Source organism: Aythya fuligula, chromosome 4, assembly GCF_009819795.1.
Source record: "Aythya fuligula isolate bAytFul2 chromosome 4, bAytFul2.pri, whole genome shotgun sequence".
In the NCBI taxonomy this organism is placed as follows: domain Eukaryota; kingdom Metazoa; phylum Chordata; class Aves; order Anseriformes; family Anatidae; genus Aythya; species Aythya fuligula.
Window position 1 is genome coordinate 73,105,129 of NC_045562.1, and position 23,183 is coordinate 73,128,311.

Below are 23,183 nucleotides of genomic sequence, written 5' to 3' on the forward strand. Positions count from 1 at the left end.
AGACTTCCATCAGGAATGTCCTGCTTCCCTTTCTCTTATTTCATTACTTAAGTCCAAGACACCTCTAGCTAAAAAAGCACTTTTACCAGGCCAACAAACCATGCAATGTTTATGAACTGCCAAACTCAGATGTGTCCCTGAATCACCCTGATATAATGTTGAAAGAGAGACAGGGATTTTTCTTTTCCCAAAAATGTCCTCTGCCCACAGGACAGTATTTTAATAGAATTCAATGAAAATGTTTTTAGGTTTTAAAGAGGACAGGAAGAAATCAGGTTTTCCCAACATCCATGGCCCACTTCTACCCCTAACTTATTTAATTAAATAAATACATCAGAATAGGAAGACATATTTTTTCTAGAACCTGGAGGACAAATGAAAAAATGAATGTGTTTTTACAAAAATATAAATTATAAGTATATAAAATATAAAATTCCAGATATGGGAAAAAAAAAATACCTTTATAAAGCAAAAATGGATCAGTTTATAACTTACCTCAACTACACTTTTTACCATCCCCGTCAAAGAAATACAATCACAGGTGCCAGGCACACTTTAATATCAAAGTGACAGGCAAAGGTTGCATTTCATATCCCTGTGTCAGGCTCTTTCTGCTCCCTTTCAGCTGGGGTCTTCATGCATTATGTTCCAGGTAGATCTTGTCAGTTATATGTCAGGAAATTTTGAAAGGAAATGGAGAAATGAAAATGACTCTACTAAGAGTAATACAGACATCAAGATCTAGATGAAAATGGTAAGAATTACTCTGAATTCTTAATAACTCTTTCAAAAGGTCATTTAGCAACTGTGCATTTCGGTTCTTCTTCTGCAAAAGAGAATTGAATAAAGTCAAGAAGACAAACGTTACCATGTTGTTTTCCCTGAACTAGCAAAATTAGCTAAAATATGAGTTTTTACATCATGCCTTATATACCGCACAACGTGCATGCAGTATAATTTCTTTTGCAGTAATACAAACAATTAAAAAAATATGTAGCCTCTTGCCTCTGCTTAATAAATCTTGCAGTTTGTAAAAAGCCTTGCAAAAATGCTGAAGAGGGATCCAAACAAGGACAGTATTAATATTTTGAGTAAACAATTAAACAAAGCAAGATGCAGGAATTGTTGCCATTACTTGGAGATGTACTTCTGACTGTCAGTGCTGAGGCACTGGGGCATAACTAAGTTATGCATGTTTTAGGAGCCAAGTTGTTCTCAGGATCATGATATTCATGTAAGTGGTAGTATTTCAACCCTATCACAGCAAATATATAGACTGCATATTTATTTTTAGGTCAGATTTTTATTTGTTTTAAACAAATGTATTAGCACTCAGTTGTTGAAATTATCAGAATGAATTTTCTATCCAAAGTAATTCTTGATGTTGCTTAAACCTTCGAGGTCTTGAAAATTTCGGATAAATTGTAATAGCATAAGCATCTCTTTCACAACAGAGGCTTGTTTTTAATGTTCCTGTCACCACAAATGTGAAGGTATTTAAGAAAACTTGTTAAATATTTTGCAGAATGCAAATTTAACAATCGTGTAGCTTTCTAGTAAAGGAGAAATTATGTACATGCATATGCATTTGTTTGAGGAACTTTTCTGTAGAGAATCGAAGAGAATTTACAGTATCTGACTTTTAGCTGCTATACAAGAAGTATTGCTACAACGAATACCTACTTTTTATTTATAGATTGTTGTAATTGAACATTATAAAACTAGAAAACTGGTTTGTATTCTATTCTTGGTGGATGTCACTTCTTTATTACTGAAGATAGATTTAATTTTATTTCCATCAGCTGGTGTTGCACTTCTGTTATTATAGTTCCATTGGTTGTAATGAAATGTCACTGCACTGCAATACCAGAGTCAGGAAAAAACATTAGAAAATCAATATGATGGTTAGGATATTCTTGGCATTCATAATACTTATCGTCTATTTTATAAAAATAGTGAGTGCTAACTGTATTAAGTTTTCTTCCCCTTGTATTCTCTAATTTTCAATTTCCCGTGATATTGAAAACTGTTCAGCTGAAATTCTCCACATTTGGCTCTACCTGGTGTTCAGTTCTTTCAGAAAATGTATTGATTTTTGGAATAGGCAAGAAAAGAAAAAAAAAAAAAAAAAGATGCAGCAAATTGCAAGTTTAACTCAATTTAAACTCCCATACTATGCATTACTAAAAGCAAAGCTCCCTCCCTTTCTTTCATCAGATTCTTATTTGGGTTCAATAATAACAGTCAGGGATTCAACCAGTGTTTAAATGGTCACAAAAAATGATCTAGCCTACAAAAGGTCCCATTTGAAGTCAAACCCTAATGTCTCCTTCAGCAAGCTCCCCATGCCTTGTTTCTGCCAAAAGGTGGAGTTGTAGATTAGCCCAGCTCTGCTGATGATGACGTACAACCAGGGAGAAATTCATGGCTTGCAAGAGATTCATGGCTCAAGCACTACATTTGGCCACCCAAAACCACTGAAAAAGTTACCATTTGCATACATCCTGTGGAACTGTTTTGTTCCCCATCTTCTCAAATATTCAAACTGTTCCACCAAGGCAAAAAATATCCACAATTTGCCTGAAAAAAATATTAAGCTTAAATTTAATAAAAATGATGATCATCATCCATGTCGTGTACTCATTACTTGATGTCATTGTGAATACTCCTTAAAGTATTGTATTGGTGCACATTATTAATATGGATTTTAGAGAAATTTATTTTATTGAACAGTTGGAGAAAATTGATTACTATCTTCCAAACATGATTAAGAACAATAATGGTGGTGGTAATCTGACTTCAGGCTGAAGTAAAACAAACTAGTATGATCTATGATCCGTGTGTGAGTGTGCATGTGTTATGGGATCATAACTGTAAAAATATGACAACTTATTCCTGTGATGCACATACCACCCACCTAATACAACTCAAACAGCTTCTGCCAGCTGATCTGAACACCAGTAAGCTGTTCCTGATCTGATTGTTCCCCTCAAATTCTGAACTACCAAGAATACCATTATGTCTACCGTATTTTAAAAATGTTTCCATGGCATAAAGTTGGAGTGTATCATTATGAATTTGGATGGAAAAGGCAGAGGCCATTTTTTAACACAATAGATAAACAGAGGAGAGAAACCTCTTCTTTTTAATGGTTATTTTTTTGTTTGTTTGTTTGTTTGTTGTTGTTTTTTGTTTGTTTGTTTTCTTTTCCCTACTTGTTTTCTTAGGCCCACCCTGCAATGAACAGCTATAATCAAAGCATTAAACAAACACTCCTCCATTTCTCCCATGATCAAAATTAACAAAGGATGCCACACAGTGAGAAAAGATTTTACAGACTGCAGTACTGAGTGTCTTTAAAATCTATTTTAGCATGCTCTGAATAGATCCTCCTTCTTTAAGCACAGTCAAGGAGAATATAATGCTGTACTTCAGATCGCTACCACAGTCTCCCTTAGATGAGACCATGCAGATCACTACCCAAACACCTGTACGTATTGGCTAAATGTTAATGCATTCTGTCAAAACCAGATTACCTTCCATACTAAATTATTCAATGTCATTATCGATATCAGCCATCTGCAAGCCTAATGCCCTTGTGTTCTAAAATTCTGAGTGCCTGCTGTATTATTTTTGTTTTACATTCCTGCATAAATCCGTTAAACTCAATATGTTACAGCAAATTCACAAAATCAAATGCAGTCTGCTGGCCTATAAAATACCAGTCACTGAAAATCGAAGGGTTTAATACAGTAACTATTCAAGGAGTCAGTATGCAGCCTTTGTGGGCTGAAGGTCGAACCACATGCTAAGTAACAAGTTAGATAATCCATGCTGTAAAACAAGGTATGTGTTTGCTATACATAGTATGGCGTTGAACCCATTCGTGTATTTCATATCTAATAAAAATCTGAACAGTTGGTCTGATTGGATTTTAAGTGATGCAAATTTGAAAATCAAATAGGCAGACTCCCTTTAGACTTGGTCTATTTAAACTATAATTGTAAAGAACTGCAGATTACATTTACAGTGCTGCTGAATTCTCAAGAGATTCAGTAGGAATTTTACAGAAGGAAAAGTATTTATCATTTTAAAATTGTTATTAACAAATAAAAATGTACATAGTATATGATGCTCTATCATTTTGTTATTACAATTTTGCTTACATGGCAGTAAACGTGTAACCACTCTTTAGTGAATGGAATGCTCTTTAGTTTTCATAGTCATTTAATTATATGGATTGACAAAAAAAAAAGAAAAAACAACAGTTATATTATTGTCATTATGTCTAGCAACACAAAGTAAAGAGAAAAAATACCACTTACGTTTCCCAGACTACAAATTAAGGTATGACTCAGAGACCAGATTCACATTCTCAATTAGAAAGTAGTTTAATCTTCAAAAAATAAATCTTAAAAGTAATGACAGATTTGAAAACAACTTTCTACCCAACACTTAATATTCAGTGAGAGACTTCATTTGGCTTTGGTTAAAGAAAAAGAAGCTAGAAATGTGAGAAACACACACGCGCACACACATCCTAATATATCAAGAAACGTGAACTCAGAAATATGAGCTCAAATCAGGATAAAACAAAAAAACACCTTTTCTCTTCCACTGTGATTAGTATCTCCATCAGAAAATGACTTGTGTCCTAGTCTTAAAGAGAAATTTATAAGCACTGGGAAATCACAACAGTATTAAGATTTTCTTTTGCTTTCACATCTAAAATTATTTTTTTTTTAATGTTTTGACTGCTTTTCTTCCTCCTTTTACGGAAAATAGTTGTTATCTTGCACATTTTGGGGTCTGACCGATTATAGCAAAACCCTTTTACTGAAGCAAAGCTTTATTAAACATTTTCCAATATTTTCTGACAAAGAAAAGTGCATTGGCCAAGTCTGCATGATCACTCAATGCGGCTATGAGATCAGGAGCACCTGAAGATGCTGCCCTTCCTACCAGGACACAGCTTATTTAGGAAGAACAAAATAAGACCACACAACGTTCCAGACCATCTTCCACTCTGCATCTTCACAGCTAATTTTAGGCAGGTTTCCCCAACACACAAAATCACATTGCTATCACATTACTTTGGAAGTTACTGGAGCTAGAAAGAGGCAGGTAGAGTTGGAAACCAATAGCACACAGAAAAGCAAGCAAATCTCCATGTATTAGACTTGATACGTTGAAAGGCCACAATGAGTTTTGTTTCAGTACTCAAGATTTAAAACAACAACAGGTAAAGTTGATTATGTCTAAAAAAAATTATTCAGTTAAAATTTAAAATACCTACAAAGAAAACTACCAAAGGTAATAGTACTTATATTTCTCTCCTTCCTTATACATCCTGGACTAAACAATTTGCAAAACTAAAGGGGGCAAAAAGGACAAAATGATTAAAAAATAGATATTCCAGAGACCTATGTATATCTCTAAAAATCTTAATGCTCTACAGACAATTTAAGTAAGGATCCTCAGTTATTCATTTCTCAACAAAAGAAGATCAACTTCAGTTCAGGAACTCCCTGAACCATAAATTGCTCGAGGCGGAGAGAATAAATTTGCAAAGAATCACAATCACAATATGTTTGTCAGGTTCTTACACTCTTCTGTGACCATTATCAGAGCTTAGATGGTAAGCCACGTATATCTGATCCCTTTTACATCCTCTTCCCTTCAAATGCAGCCACCTTCTTTCAAGAACAATTTTCAGTGCTGAAAACCCATATACAATTATTTAACATCACCGCAAATCCCACAAGGTATGAGCAAATCATCATTTGAAGTTACTCACTGTGAACAGGCACTAAATTTGCTACATCAAAATTTCTTTCACATACGGGATTGCTGAAAAGACATAGGGGATCATTTGTACAGTATGTCTGACACACTCTTCCAAAACCATCTGCAGGACACCCTTGCTGACTTTTCCATTTGCAAACTGCCCTTAAACTCCTCTCTTAAGGCCTGTTTGTGTACATTTTCATGTCTTTACAAACTTGTCATGAGGACTCTAGTTCATGCTGAGAGAAAAGCATCCCTCAAAAACAATCAACTCAAAATATGGTGTTTTGAATGTGTCAAACTCTTTCAACTGACCAAAGGGAATTCACAACGCTCAGGTTCCTTATACCTGAAGAAGGTTATATAAGAATATATAAGAATAACCAAAAATTCTGGAAGACATTAAAAAGCCAACAGTAGTCTTTCACTGTCACACCTGTGCAGAGTCATTCTTCTTCCACAGTTTATACACAACCACTTTCATACACACTCAGACACGAGGCAGTTAGAGTGGATTTGATTTTTTATTGAAACAAAATCCAGTAGAGATAAAGGCAGTCAAAAAACTTCCTGACCAGAACAGCGAGGGTATTACAAATTAGTAAATATATTGGAAGATGATGCAGAGTTCACCTTAACCATTTATCTTCTAAGGCAAAAACACTGTGTTTTACACAGTTCTAGCAAAAGCTGTACCTCAGCAGGGCCAGTAGCTCCTTTTTTTTAAAAAAAAAAAAAAAAAAAAAAAAAAAAAAAGCAAGTTGCCTAAAAATCTAAATCACACTAATGCAGTTAGACTACTGTGGGGTTAGCCATCTGGCTTAGAGGCTCATTAGTAAAGAAATGACCCCTATGCATAAAACACAGTTGGGTCATTCCAGGCTAATGAGCCTTCAAGTTTTATTGTTTGGTATACACAAATGGTTGGATGTAGATGTACTTTGCAAGTCTAGTCTTGAACACTCTCAATCAGGCATACCTTTTATTTATTCATTCACTTATTTATTTATTTACATTGAAAGGAGAAACAATTGCTTGAAGAAATAAATAAAATGGTTGTTCATTTAAGGTCTGAGCAGGCTTCAGTAAATGAAGTTCCTTGTTAGCTTCTGGCAAAAATAAATAAATAAACAAACAAACTGTCTCTGTTTTTCTGTTTCAAAATATATTTCATCAGTTAAACCATGATGTGAAATTGCAAAGCATTAACTTCTTTATGCTTGGCTTTTAAACATTTCATTTCATAACTTTTAATTTAAATTCACACTGACAAAATGCTTGCAGTCAAATGTTTGGATTAACTGTGTGCTGGCTCTCCATGCAAAATCCTGGAATCACTGAGGTTGGAAAAGCCCTCCACAATCATCTGGTCCAACCATTCCCCTACCACCACTATCACCCACTAAACTATGTTTCTAAGCACCACATCCAACCCTTTCCTCAGGGATGACTCCACCACCTCCCTGGCAAACCTGTTCCAATATCTGACTGTTCTTTCTGACAAGAAATGTTTCTCCCCTTAAAATGTGACAATAAAATATAACAAAAGCAATGTTAACTAGTTTTGTGCATTCCTGGTGTTCCAAATAATGTGGTTATTATTATGTGTTTGAGTACATTAGATACCATCATTTGTCTTACCTCTTTTAAGATTTGTCAATCTCTTTCTACTCTACCATGTTGGCTCTTTTCAGCAAGAATCTGTACAATGTTTAACACAATGGTTTAAGAGAACCAAAGATTTCATTACATTAATATGTCTCTGGTTAATTCTACCTTATCTACTTATTTGGCTTAGTCTTAAAACTCAATTAAAATCTAATTTATCTGATCCTGGGATTCAAGTACGGTTTGGCAATGAATTTGACAGCCTTATAGTAACTAGATTACTACACATCAAGCCCCAAGGTATTTTAGATGCTGTCAGAAAGAGCTCACTCACTTAAAGCTCCAGAAGTGTCTTTCTGTCTTTTGGGGATCTTTTCTTTTGGGGATGTTTCTTGGGGATCTTTGGGGATCTGTCTTTTGAAGTTTCATTAGAATTTAAAAAAAAAAAAAAGTGATGTTAGTAAAGATATGAGCCAATCCTCAACATAAATTGGAAGAATTTCCATTAAAAAGAAATTATAATTTGTAGACTTAACTCAAAGCTTTACCAAGTGCCTGAAACAATTTCCAACATTGTCATGTACTGTAATGCATCCATCTGGGTTTTCAGTCTCTCAGTTTCTTTTTAAAAACAATTGCCTAACAAATGAAAGAATCGGTCAAGATATCTGTTAATTAAACTGACAAACATGTAAACAACCTACATAACATATGCATTGTGAAAATATGTAGTCAATATGTTACCCTAAGCTTAATCATAGCTTACTTTACAAAGCACATAAGCTCAAAGCTTTATTATAAATAAATCAATTTCACAGAATGTTTCATTCCATTGTGTTGAAGCCAAATGCATGCTAAAATATTTTTAAATTAGTTGCTGTATCTGTTAAAAGGAGAGGTTCTGAAAAAAAATCCAAACATTATGAAAATTGGATCAATATTCAAAATTGAAAAATAAATAAATAATCCAAACCAATACAGAAAGTACTTATTCCTCCAGCTCAGCCTTCTTAAAGAAATGAATAAATGCCCTTTTTTTTTCTATTATTTCACTATGGAAGGTTTAGGGAGCTGATTACAGTAGAGATGCTTATTTTTTCTTTCATTTCTCAAGGCCAAATACAAAAATGAACTACACGTGCTGCGGGAGTCAGGCTAATACAGAATTCTGGAAAAAGCAATAAGTTACCAGGTCATGAGACATTATCTGTCCTCACAGCTCTACTGTATTTCAGAAGCCATAAGATAATTTACCAGGTCAAATGTCAAAGCCCAGTGCACATGGATATATCTCATCACATTTTATCATATACGACTGTTTTAGAAAGTGATTCATAAATTAGCCTTTATTGTTTTGCATGTGTTCTTGAGCTTTGCATCATACATCTCAAATAATGCCAAAAGGGCATGGGAGGCTCTTATCCCTTGCCTGCCAAATTTGCTACTGAAATATAAATATATCAATGCATTTCAAAAACGCAAGTAGAACTTAACACCCAATTTCTACTGGATAATTAATGCACTTATTATTAATTTGATTTAAATACATGTATATATGTATATATATCTCTTTTCCTCAAATAGCCATTTGAATCTTTTTTTTTTTTTTTCCTTTAACTGCTAAAAAGTAACCTCTTCATTTTGTATATTATTACATTTTCTTTGATTACAGCTATACCACATCAGAATGCAGATCTTCAGCTATGTAGAAAACAAAGCTGGAGAGGGCAAGTGTGCCCTCTTCTGGACATCTCCAAATTATACAAATTCTTCAGTGCATTGCTCTTATCTGCAAAAACATTCCTTGTGTAAATAAAAAATGGATAATACAAACCAATGCAGTGTGCATATGGCAGAGCTTAGTGGATGCTAATATCTTCTTGGGTTTGTAGTTTTGATTGCTAAAAGAAGTGTAAACACCGTAGTAACATTAATACAACGAGTTGTCTCCTTTGCCTGGGGGAAAAGTTTGCCTTGGCGCTATTGTATGGTACTCGACAGGACCAGTTTCCCTTCACATCCTCTATCCCTTCAGCATTCGCACGTGACTTCTACAGACTTGTAATGAGAAGTAGGAAAGACTGCTCACACTGCTCAAAGCTGATTTCAAGCATATCACAGATTTAATACCATTTACATCAGATTTTGGCAATGCTTGAGAGAACTGACACAGACCCATTTCCTAACCTGGGACACAAACGCCCTTACCAAGAATACACTGCCGGTGTGCACTTGCACTCTCATGGAACCCAAAGGCATCTTTGCAGCTACTCCCTCCTCTGCTCAGCTGCAGAATAATCAGATCTCAAAGAAAGAGAAACAAATGTGTACAGTTAATTTATTGTTTATGTTTCCACTGATGCCTTCAGGTTTTCCACATGATTACCAAAATTTGGCCACAATATGAATATTAAAAAATAAAAATAAAAATCATTTAGGTGAACAGAAGATCTTATGGAGCCTTCAAGAGACAGAGTTTTGACGTGGGTTTCTGAACACTCACTAATTTCATTAGGTCTGTGCTTATTTTAGTGAATTTCCAATAACACTGAAAATATTCTGCATGTTTTACTGTGCATCCAAAAGCATACACCACACAACAATATATATATGGACTACACGAACATTAAAAGTAAGATGCATACACAAAAAAAAAAAAAAAAAAAAAACCATGTACATAGGGATAATAATCATATTGCTACTGGTATAGTCTAAAATGCATGAAAAACTACTTTCTCACTGATGCTGACTTGCAGACAAGGAAAAATAACAAACTAATGACCCATAAATGCTAACTTCAGTGCAAAGAAAAAACAAAAAAGTTATGAATCATGCTGTATACTCAAAATTGATAAAGGCCTTTTCTACAGGTGAACAAATAGCTTTAACGACATTATTTTCAGATAGCCTAAGTCTCACAAACATTACCACTGTGCTTTCCAGAATATTAAAAGCAGTGATGCAGAAGTCATTACTTCTGTAAGAACACACTTCAGAAAAATCAAAACTAATTAACGCAAAATAAAATGAGTCGTAACATTTCATTCAGTAGGAGAAAATGTAAAGCTCTTTTTTTTTTCAAAATGTTTTTTGTTTGAATATACTGAATTTAAAAGGGGCACATACTCTGATAAGGTGTCAGAAGTATAGCATGCATGTGTAGTTACGTGAGGTAGAACAAATATGGATAATAAACACAGTTGTTAAAAAAAAAGAAAAAAAAAAGTTTTCTGGAGGCCAAGTATTAATAATTTGGGCTACACTTACTAAATCACATTCTCCAAGCCATGGCATGTAGGAAATAAAAACTCACATTCTATAGGAAAATTTGGGTTGGTTAGAAACAAAACAAAATCAAATATATATATATATTAAATAGAAAAAAAAAAAGTCATCAAAATGAAATCCCAAACCATCTTCCCCATGGCTTTTGAGCCCATGCCATTCTGTCCCACTTCATTCTTTTCTCCCAGTTTTCAGTTCAATAGTCAAACCAACACAATTCCATATTTGCCCAGTTAATTCCAGTACAAGTAGTGCAGTGAATAAAGGAGATGCACAGAGTCTTTAAAGAGGAGGGAATTAAACTGAAAGAAATCCTACATCTTTGTACAGACAAACATTAATACACCCTCTACCAGTCAAACATTACAATTAAACAAATACTGTAACATTATTACAGATTTTTCTTTAGTGTGGAAATGTCAAAACTTTTAAATGTAAATGACTAACATCCAACATGACTTAAATACCTTAATATTGATCTATTACTTTTTAAAAAATTGATTTCTGTGAACATAAATCTGTACTTTCCTTGCAATTGCAGGAAAGTTCACCTTCTCAGTTATGGAAATACTCAACATATGGTTTCCAATAATGAGCACGTATAGTAGTAAATAGACCCTTAAAAATGTAGTTGACATCATAATGGAATAACAATGAAGTGATAATAAGGAAAAGAACTCGTAGAGGCACTGGAATGTACCTTAATTTAGACCTTTCCACTCCCTTCCTCCCCCAAACCCTTCAAGTTTTTTCAAAATTTCCACGATAATTTAGAGGGAAAACAGAAAATATCATAGAATTGTAAAATAGAAAATATCATAGAAAATACCATAGAATGGCTTGGGTTGGAAGGGACCTTAAAAGATCATCTTGTTCCAACTCCCTGCCATGGGCAGGAACAGCACTCCCTAGATCAGGATGCCCAAAGCCCCATCCAGCCTGGCCTTGAACACCTCCAGGGATGGAGCTTCTCTGGGCAACCTGTGCCAGGGCCTCACCATGTGAGTGATGAATTTCCTCCTAATAACTCAGAAACATCACTCAACCTAATATATCAATTCAGCTTCGGATTCCAAAAATCTCATTTGCTTTATTTTCATTTTAACAGAAGACACAAAGCTTTCCCAATGGCACATCACAGTCTTGCTTTACAGACACAAAGCATACTGTAGGTACCTATAAAAACTTTTCCATTGGACACACCACCAAGCCAAAGCTATCAGTACGGCAGTTCAGAAACTGAATTTACTCCCACAAATGGATCTGAAAACCTACTAGCTCCAAACAGATGAAACACCACAGGGCTGTGTTATTTCACGACCAGCAAAGCCAAAAGTTAAGGGAAATTGTTAGCCTATTTGTCATTTCTGCACTATAAAGTTCCACTTTTACACAGGGCTTTTCTATTGAAGTGGCTTTTGATGACAAACATTATTGTGGTTCCCTGGATCTGCTAGGAAAAAAACACAAAAGAAACACTGAACATGGACCTGAAAAAAAAAAAAAAAAAAAAAAAAAAAAAAAAAAAAAACAGAAAATACCAGAATGAACAGATTAAGAAAAAAAAAACCCTCAGCAGTGCAGCAGTTCTGTAAAACCATCATAAAAATACTACACATCCCTATGGGGCCTTGATGATACCATCAAAAAAGAAGATGCAGAAGGTTCCTTAAAACGTGGCTGAATTCTTTTGAAGTTATATTACAGGTGGCAGACTCAGACAGTGATTTATGTACAGGCAGAAGAAGTCGAGGCACTCAGGGGGGACGCATAAATGCAAAGCCTAAAGTGACTGAGAAGGAATGCTATGGCACATCATAAAATAATTGCAAATTTGGGGATATATTCTACTCCTCAGGTCATAACTACTGTGTTTCTACTTGTTTCTTCCAAGTTAAGAAGGACAAAACTGCCTGTATAACCTCCAAAAGAGCAAAGTGAATAGTAAATGAGCTTATTTCCAGCCTGAAACAGTCTGGAGCTTCAATCAAGCCATTCTTTTATAGAAATGCTTCAAAAAAACAGGAGCTCAACAATGGTACCTGTCCTGCCAAGATGGTTATGCCCACGTCAATAGATCCTGGTGACTCAGCAGCCAGCCTCCTGTCACTCAGCCCTGGCTGCTCATCTCCGGACAGCTACGGACATCGCTCTGCCTCATAACTGTAATTTACTGCTCACTGTCGCCCGGACTAACCTTATGCAAGGTTACTCACGAGTTATTACTTTTCTCTTTTAAATATGAATTCAGATGGAGCTGTTAAATACGGGAGCTGACACTATCTTGAGAGTTTATAGATTTCCCTTTGCTATCATGTTTTTTTCATTCTCCAATCAAGCACAATAACTTTAGCTGTCCTTTAAGGACATTTCATTTTCATGTAGTGCAGCATTACAATTCTACTTTGAGCAATTCAAACTTTTTACTGATATATCTGTGAAGAAAAGCTGACAGTACACTTGTGTTTACTCTTGCTGTTTTCTTACATTTTGCATCTTCAAGATATGACATTTTCTTCTCTGCAGGAAACAGGAATTAGAGCCTGTAACACCTCAGCTACAGTGAACAGAAGTCAGAAATGGGGAGTAACTTTAGAGAACAAGATTAAAAATAGCAAACACAAAGCAACATTATTCCTATGGTAATATCAGTAAAATATAAACAAAAACAAGCCTAGCCTGTAGAGTTCTGGATCTTACACCTACACATTAAATAGTAATACAAGGACTTCAGAAAGGGCTGTTCATTCCATTTGCATACAAAGAATTGTTTTCCACCCCAAAACCCTAATCCAATTAAAGCAAATCCCAAGCTCTTCTGAAATGCTAGCTGTAGGTGAGAGCAGGAGCATGAGGTCCCAGGCCAGTGAAGGTACGGGAATGAAAGCTGGCCTAAGAACAAGCCCAAAGGTTTGAGAAGATAACCTGGTATTTGAACAGATGGGAAATGTCTTTTCAAATGTGGACTTGTACTCATCCAAGCCAGGATTCAAGTGATTATAGAGGTCTTGAACAGTCGTGGCTTACTCACTTGTCAACTGCTTTCCAAAATTGTCTTGGATACTCCACAGCAACCCAAAATTCACAGTCTGCCTCTTTTTGGCACTGAAACCAGTGATGTCAGAGGTATTCAAAGCATCTTTTTTAAGCATATTTTTCTAAAGATACTATTTTCTTCCCTTCTCATCGTAACCAGACATCAACACAGCAACACCCTCATGCTTGCTGGAAAGGGTACCCAGAGCTGATTTACATCAATTTGCCAGTGTACTTCTAATACAGGAGTCTAAGAGCTAGAAATATATATATATATATATATATATATATATATTATTTATTTATTTATTTATTTATTTTTAAGATTTTTGCTCCCTGTCAGTCTGCAATACAAAGGACGAGGGATCCACAAGAGAAAATCAGGAGGAAAAAAAAAAAAAATAGACCACAATCAGAGCTAACCATCCGCTAAACATTTTTTTTTCATTTAGATAAATGGAAAGCAATTGTATTAAGAGCTTCTGCAGAGCTGTATTTAGTCCTCTGCAGGACAGAAGACTAGTAATGTAATTTAATAAATGATCATTTTTATTACAGATACCTAAGAATGCAGAGGAAAAAAACTCTGATGTTCTGAGAGATGGAAAATGTCATATCTAGACTAGCAGACTGAGATTCCTTCTGCCCCCACTTCCCAGAAATGAAAAATTTTAAAGTTCAGTTGAGTTCAGCATGGAAATAACAGATACCATGCTGTGAAAATGTTTTGACATAGCTAGTGATAAGACAAATGGAACATATGTACTAATAGATATCTACTACAAGATACACAAACGATAATGAAACAGTTTATATCTCATCTCCATACAAGTTCTTGTTGAGTGCTTATGCACTGTGAGACTCCAATCAATGCAATGTATTATACAAATACATAATTGTTCATAGAACTGGTAAAGATCCTAGGGACTAATTTTACTGTAACAATAATTCAAAAACCTCCTACAACAGTAATTGCTTAAGTAACCTCTGAATTGGGACCAGAACATCTGAGTATTTGTGAATAGGAAAAAGCTTGAAAAAAATCTAAATCGATATGTAGGAAATGGAATAAACCAACGTTTATCTCAGGAGAAGGATGGAGGAACCAAAACACCTTTCCAGACGTGTCTTTTCAAGGTCTTCTATCACTGTGACAGTCCTTTATAACAGACAATAATATAAATGCAAAACCAGCATTACTTTTACACTTCTAAGTTGAAATCTGCCCTATCCTGCTCTTTCACATATTTTTTTTCATATTTTTGATTTGGTTGCCAACATTCTGAAAGTGGGTATTTCCATATTTTTTAAAGACTCTTATCCCTACGCCACATATCTTGAATTTTTGTTTCACCAGTCTTGTGTCTCCCTCACCAAATGATAAGGTGACCTATGGCATTTGACTATCTAAGTTTTCTGAATTGCAAAACCAGTTTTAACTTACTTCAGTAAAACTTTTGATAATAGAGAGATTTCACCCCTTTTACAAAACTAACAAAGAACATTGTTACCTATGTACTAGACCGTGATGGATCCATAAAGACTGGGTAGATGAATAGAAGAAACAACATTGTTGTCAGTGCTAAATTTTACTTTCCTGTGTAGCAGAGCATATTGATCTACTAGAGGCTAGTGAAGCAACTAATGACAAACACAGATCACAGGTGCAGGGAGTGTCAGGAGAGGTGACAGACATACTAAAAATGCCCTGCATGAGCACAGAGCATCCATGACTCTCTGAAATACACTTTCTAAGAAAGAGATGCTCACAGGGAGAGTCCTGCAGGTCGAGGAAGTTTTCATATACATCCTACACTACCTAAAAGGCAGAAGTTCGTATGCTGTTTAGCTGGATGCTCTTTCCTTGTCTTGCAAGCAAAATCAGGCAAAGCCCCATTTTTCTCTTTGCATTGCCTTTAGCATTCAGCACAACCACCTCACATCATTGCACAGCCAACCTTGTATTTCAGAGCTGCCTATAACCCTCCCCGTTCATGCCTAGAATACCATCCATGGGTGCAATAACAACAGATCAAGAATGAAACTTCAAGAATGACAACTCTATTCTGAGTGTGTTCTTTTGCATTCTATATTCTACTTAGAATCTATGGAAATTTAACATAAGATAGAACGTAAACCACAACCAATTTATACAGATCTTTGCAGTGTAAATGCCTAACATGGTAAATGGGATTATCTACTTGGCAGCCAAACAGTTGAAACTCCACTCTGACCCCCAAATCATAGACGTAGATAACTTGAAGGGAACAGTTTTAAACCAGAGAAAGATTGAACTAGAAATGGCTGTAAATGACATTGCCAATACCCAGCAATTCATTGTCTGTAACCGGAAAGTATGACCACAGAAAATTCAATTTGACTTTTTTTTTTTTTGTACCTCATAACAAGTACCAAAGGAGTACGCACATTTGATCAACAACCATAAGCCAGAAATGATCTGTCATTTTCCATATATATAAATAAATATATGACTGAATTTTGCATGATTGATACTACGTTGTATCAGTCTACCAAGTAACCGTAAGAGTACTGATGTAAATAACAATGTTAAAGGTTCCTCCTTGAACATTGTTTTAATAATTCCAGAAAAATAAGATCAAAATATGCAATCCTATAGTCTGGTAGCAAGCAATGACAGACAAGAAACAGCAAACCATATTGTCAGTCTAATAATGTTTTTTTTTTTCAGATACCTGTTTTCAAATATTTCAGATCATATAAAGTATGTTTGTAAAGAGAGTTTAGGACTCTTTGTTAGTGTTATATTTCAGTGCTCAAAGGGTTGCAAAGGGGGCAACCATAGGTACAATGACTGCTTGTTTCAAATGGCAACTACCACGTTTTTAGAAGGGAAGAAAATATCATTTCTTGTATTTCTCGCAACATTAAATTGCCATTTAAAAAAGGTTGTCGATGTTGCTCAGGACTTCACATGTCCTCCACAGGAAACAGGGGTTGTATTTATGAGTTTTAATACGTTAGGTGGAGAGAATTTTCTGGGATAAGTTAGGCAGAACAAAGGTTATGCACTGCAGGTTAACACCATGTTGAACAATTCAACATCTCTTGAATCCCTTCATAGGAATAAAGATGCCGTATTAAAGACACTGCAGACATCTCTTTGTGTGAGCAGCAACACTGATTAATATTACTCACTACTTTCAGGGCAACTGAATATTTAATAGCTCCAACAGCAAGCACAGAATTTCAGTGGTTTAACCCACACAGCAGAGCATCTACAGGTATCATCCTAATAAGCACACGCAATGACCATTATCGCACAGTGGAAATCACTTTGATAATGAAATATATTCATTTTCATTAGGGAAAATTCTTCTTGGGTCATTTCCCACTGACATTTCTTGCTGTTAGGTTTCATTTTAATCTCAACATAATTATTTGTTGGCTATTTAGTACCTAAGAAGCAACTTCAATGCTACAGCTATGGGGAGCAAGGAGTTCCTTCACAGACCAAAAGACATTCCTGTGAACTTCTAATTGTACCAAAGTTCTGTCATAAGTTCGCAACACGTTAAAAAATTAAGTAACTCAAATAGTGTTACCTTTACTCCCCGTATGAAGAAGTATTTATTTTTTTTTTTTTTTAATAATTAAAGCCAGAATATTATATATGGAAAATTTAAACATCTACAGAAAAGAAGCCAATACTAAATTTGTGTAACTTACATTATTCATATACTCGCTGAGCAGATCCTGCAGGGCCTGCCGCACAGCGTTGCATTCGGCTACGATCCTCTCCCGGCGGTCGTCTCGCGTGCACGAGGAGTCTGCCATCAGTGCCGCTCCACTGATAATGCTCTCCAGCCTCTCCTCAAGAGATGGTCTGAATCGGGCCTCACTGAAAGTCATGGGGTCTAAAATGATTTTATTCTGAAAAACAAAACAGGAGTGAGAAGATTAGCAGCACCTTGCTGCTTCTTTTTTTTTTTTTAAAAAAAAAAAAAAAAAAAAAAGTCTTTTTTCAGCAGCTTCATGGGGTATTAATCTTTCATATGGATGAATTATCTACCAAATTCCTGAAAAATCTATATCAAAGGAATATCTGGCAACTATGAAATGCCAATGCATGTACGAAAATAATTCACCGCGTATATATGTGTTACAAAACACTACTGGCATGAATAGCACAACTGGCTCAAATATGAATTTTGGAATCATAAGTGAAAAACAAAATAACACAAACTATAGAAGCATGTATGTAATATGTTTGTATCTCTAACTGTATACATTGTGCGTATATATTTTATCTTGATGTACAGTAAAGTCATGAATAATGTTCTTTTCTGAAACTTCTGATTTTTTTTTTCACTGGTCAGGAAATTAATTTGAAAGGTGTAAATATTCAGCCTTTTTTTTTTTTTTTTAAGAAGTGCAAGTTTTTTATGACTGAAAAGAAAGGTGAATAATCTCTATGTTTATTAATTCCTTCATTTTGATTAGTTGTATTAGTAGACTATACTGCTAAAATGCTACTACATTAGTACAATAATAAATTAAAAAAATTGAGGGAATTTTCCCTCAGAAAAGAGGGAGATAACACTACAAGAACACTACGTTACGTAAATATGTGAAACATCTTTTTAATTCCTTTTTCTAAAAGCTTCTCTAAGCCATTATTATCATCATCATCATCATATTGGGAAAAAGTGCTGGATCATTTAGTTGAATAACTCTGAGACTACACTACAGGAAGACAGTCTAGACACATCTTTAATTTGTCAGATAGTACACTGGTTAGCAAAATATCTTTGCTGCACTAGAAAATGTTTGTTTTTTCCAAGACTGTCTTCTATTTACAGCGTTTGAATTCTTAAATTACAATCACTGCTAAACACTTTATAATATCAAATGTGCTACCAAATATCAAGTAGGGCTAATATACACAAATTCTTCCCCAGCGGTGTACAATCTCATGTCATATTATGAGCCTTGAGTCATCAGTAGATTATCTTCTGCCTTGCTTTTCTCTCCTTGTAGTTCAAGGTAACAAACACAAAGAAAGAATCTTGTGCTCCCACTCCTGGGCACCTTAGCAACACAATGGCATTCAGTAACCTTTTGCTGCAGTCATGCAAATAGGTTTCATAACAACGTATTGTTTAAAAATGTTCTCTACACTGTGCAATTCCTATCTGAGTTTTAAAAGAAAATAAAACATGACATGAATAAAAGAGATCTGAAAAAAAGTATATGTTTTTTAATTATCACAAGTACTTTAAAGCAGATAAGTTTTTTATTAATGAACCATTTGATTTTTCACAGCATTTTTTTTTGCTATTTGCTGAAATTTTTTTTTTTTGTCTATTTGCTGAAATAGCCAACAGCAATCAACAGACACAAGCTAAACACTGCAGTTAATTTGAAAACACACCATATAGTGTATTAAAACGTAAATTGAGATTTAGCAACAAGATATATACCCAATAACTTCCTTTAACACCGAAAATTTTATCAGTTACATGTATTATGAATTAGCAGATGTTCAAATAAAGTTATTCTAGGCTAAATTCTGATTCCAAGTCAATATGTTTTCTTTAATTTAGCGAGGTATGGCTTTCCTGAAAGATTTGCTTAGTTCTCAATAAAACTTTCAATTAATTATTCGACAGACAAAAAAAAAAAAAACTCCCATTACGCTGTACAGAACAAGGATGAGAAATCCTTGAGAAATCTCTGAGAAATGTGTAAACTAAGTGAATGCAAAGCAGCTAGATAGGAACAAATGCAAGGATGTCAGGAAATTTATTAAAATTTATTATTTAATAAAAAGGAAAAAATGGAAGAATTCTAACCAGATATCATTTTGTTCCAGCTCCAAGAACTGCTGACTTCAAAGAAACAAATGCAGCATAAACTAGATTGTAAAATAACATCTTGCACGTATCTTCTAGGGTCTGTGTTTCACAGCAGTAAGCAGAGCAGTTTTACAAGCATCTAAATTAGAAATGACTTCTCTGAGAGTTAGGCCTATGCATATTTATGTATCTGTGCTTTTCAGTCAAATGTTAATACTTAGAGTTCACTGTCATGCTTACGTTCGTAAGCACTACAATTTTTAGAAATCGGCTATGGAAATTCATCTTTACAATAGCATATTTAATTAAGAGTGAAATTGCATCAAATGACCTATTTTAGCAATTTGTGCCAACAAGAAGAAAAGGTGTAACAATAATTAGCTGCATTTTTTAGATTATTTTCTGTTCCCTTATTCAAATACAATATTTCTGTTAATGATGAAAAATTGTGGTTTTGATTACCCTAGAACTTGTCATGATCAAAGATAGCAAGTACTCTTTACTAGAGACTAGAGGATTTCTGATAAGCAACTTTTACTACTTGTAGTGAACCTCTTAATCCATGAAGTTGATCAAGGCAACCTCTATACAGCACTGTTGTAATTTTCATGTTTCAGCTACAACAACGCAGCCAGTTCTTTCATAAATGTTTCACTTCTCCTCTTCCTTACATCCAAAAGTGTAAAGCTCCCTACCTACACATTTACTTTCAAACACCTCTCAGGGAGTCACAAATCCCATTTTTCTCCTTAGAGGTTTTGGAAGACCTGGAACTCCACATTCTTCTGTGGGAGCCAAGGACCTACCAAGGACATGTTCCTAAACTATTTCCATCCTTTGCTGTCCTACAGTGTGAACAAGCCACAGATCAAACATTTCCAATATCTCTGATCACTGAAACCCAACTCACTATTTTCACAAGCAGTTATGTCATACTGCATTAACAAATTTAGGAAGTTCTGTACAAGTTACATTCAAATACTATTTATGCTTTATATAATGAAGTGTGGATTGTTAAGAGTTATAATTCATCCAAGCCAGCTTTCCTTACCGTGACAGTAAATAAATAAAAAAATAATAAAAACAGAAAAGGAAGATATTTGTGAACTCTTTGTAAATCAAGAGGCCTTTATGACCATCAAAACATAGCTTACAGAGGACAAAAGAACTGCATTCATGAATTTTTCATCCGTATCCTACAAAATATTTGTTTATAATAAATAAATTTCTTATTTACTGTGCTACAGAAGTCTGTTAAATATTTGAGTGGGATATTACATTAATGAAAAGTCAGAATCCTAGAGTAACTTAGATTGGAAGGCACTTCCAGATGTCACCTGCTTTAAACAGCTCCTTAAAGTAGAGACTACATTGACATAGGGCCAGATTGCTCTAAGTTTTATCCAGTCATGCTGTTAAATCTCTACCCTTAGAGATTTTCTAAATCTCTCTGCCTCTTTTCACTGTTTTATCACCTTTGTGTTTTCTGTTTTGTTTTTGTTTTTTGTTTTTTTTTTTCCCCCCTAATATTCAAATAGAATTTCCCTGGTGTCAGTTGTGTCTCATCCCATTACTATGAGTCTCCCACTAGGCAGCTGAAAAATGCCAACAAGATCATGCCCAAAAAACTTCTCTTCTGCAGTCTGAAAAATTCCCAGCTCTGCCAGCACCTCCCCATTTGTCATGTCCTAAAGCCCCCTTGTCATCTTGAGGTCTCTCTGCTGCATCTGCTCAAGTATGCCAAAATACATAGAAAGAAAAACTAAGAGATGTTATGTCCCTGGAGAGAGACTTTTTTTATCAGGGAGTGTAATGACAGGAGTGTGTGAATCTAATATGAGAAGCTAAGAAAGAAAAAAAAAAAAAAGAAAAAAAAAAAAAACCTGTAAATTTTGAAAAATATTCATGTAGTAGCATAAAACTGATAAACAGCAACTGCAATTATAGCTGGAGCTCTGCAGGAGGAAATAACCTAGATAGAACAGAAATACATTTCGAGTGTGAAATCTCTGTATAATACTGTTTTGCAAAAATGAAAATCTAAGATAATTCCAGTAAACTGAAGTGATATATTAAATACCATGATAAACAGCAGAGCACAGCAGTAGAGAAATTTAATTGGGATTTAGGGCTTTGAGGGTCCTTTACTGACTCTTGTATTAATCTGTTGTGTAACTGGACAAATGATACCTTCTTTCCTCTATTTCTCTTTTCACACTTTATTGGTTCCTCTATTTAGAATGTAAAACCTTCAGGGCAGGGACCATTTCATAACATGATTCTTGGTGATTTACCACAATGAAAATACACTTTTCAAGGCCAATGCTACTGCAAAACAAACAATATGTCAGAACAAGGAACCAAAACTGCAGTGACAAATGCCATTAAAAAACATATATTAAAAAAAAAGATATATATCTTAGACAGGAACAATGTCACTACCACAAGGCAGCATGAAAAACTGTCACTGTGTAAAAAGGAGCACATAATATAGTGAGGGACCCAGTTTTTCAGAACAACGTGGGAGCCAACACTGTATAAAGAAGTGTTTAATGTGTTTCTTTGGAGAAGTGCCTGCACAACCGTGAAAATAAATGCAGCGTGCTCACAGGTTTGTTTTATGTGTGTACGTCTATATCCCTCAAAAGTGCAAACAAGGCTATTTATATTTAATTCCTGCTTAGTGACAAAACAAATGTTTTCATCTGCCACTATGCTGTGTTTCAGATAGATGCCACACAGCTGAGATTTGGAAAATACAACACCAACAGAGGAACAGTGTAACAGCACAGGGCAAAGGAGGTCCCCCTTTTCCAGCCCCCAAAATGCCCTCCTCCTGCTTGCTCTGATCCAGCACTGAACCTTTTGATCAGCCAGTTTGATTTGCTAAAAGAATAGAGAAATAAGTGAACATCTTCTCTTCTGGGAAAATAGCATGAATAAATTTGTAGAAGTCTGATGAATAAAATACTCAGGTAAAGAAGATAGAAGATGAGCTGAGCCAGGGGCACATGGAGCAGCTCCAATCCCACCTCCACACAGCAAGGAGCCTTGCCCAACTCCTTGCTCTAAATGGAGATATTACTTCTGTGAAATATTGGTGGTGTTCCTTTATTACGTGTGAGTTATATGAGCATCTCAGAGGTGCTAAATCAACACACTCAAAATAGCAATGAGTATACTTTAATTGGATAGTTTCACTAAGTATGAATTTTGAGCTGCTGACAAAACTTTAATATATTTTGGATATAATCATTTAGTCACACTTATTATTAACAACAAAATAAGAAACCCACAATACATTGAATAATGATGGAATAATTATATTGCTGGAAAAAATCTATGTTATGTATAGACATATATACGTATGTGTTGATTGGATTCTTACACTGTGTTTCATTTTTGTTTCTACTGTCTCTAACAAATTTGTTTGGAAGAGAGTTCACTACAAAGTCTGCTTTGCAAATAAAACCTGATTATTGCCTATTACAAGCAGTTGTATTTGAAAAGAAAACACAATCAAAAGAAGTATTAGCATTAAACTTACAAATGGCATTATTGACTGGGAAAATCTTTCCACGAGGCTAATTTACTACCCAGGAGAACTGGGATAAAGTGTTTCAAAGCAAC

The 23,183-nt window shown here is 34.9% G+C and overlaps 1 protein-coding gene across 5 annotated transcripts in view; it reads right to left on the bottom strand.

Annotated features, from left to right (window-relative positions):
- Positions 1-23,183, bottom strand: part of CTNNA2 (catenin alpha 2) — a 484,674-nt gene that overhangs the window by 321,372 nt on the left and 140,119 nt on the right. For all 5 annotated transcript variants that reach the window (XM_032186536.1, XM_032186537.1, XM_032186538.1 and 2 more), the window contains one exon: positions 17,425-17,628. In XM_032186536.1, coding sequence (XP_032042427.1) covers positions 17,425-17,628 — 204 coding nt within the window. The remainder of the gene's footprint in view (positions 1-17,424; positions 17,629-23,183) is intronic.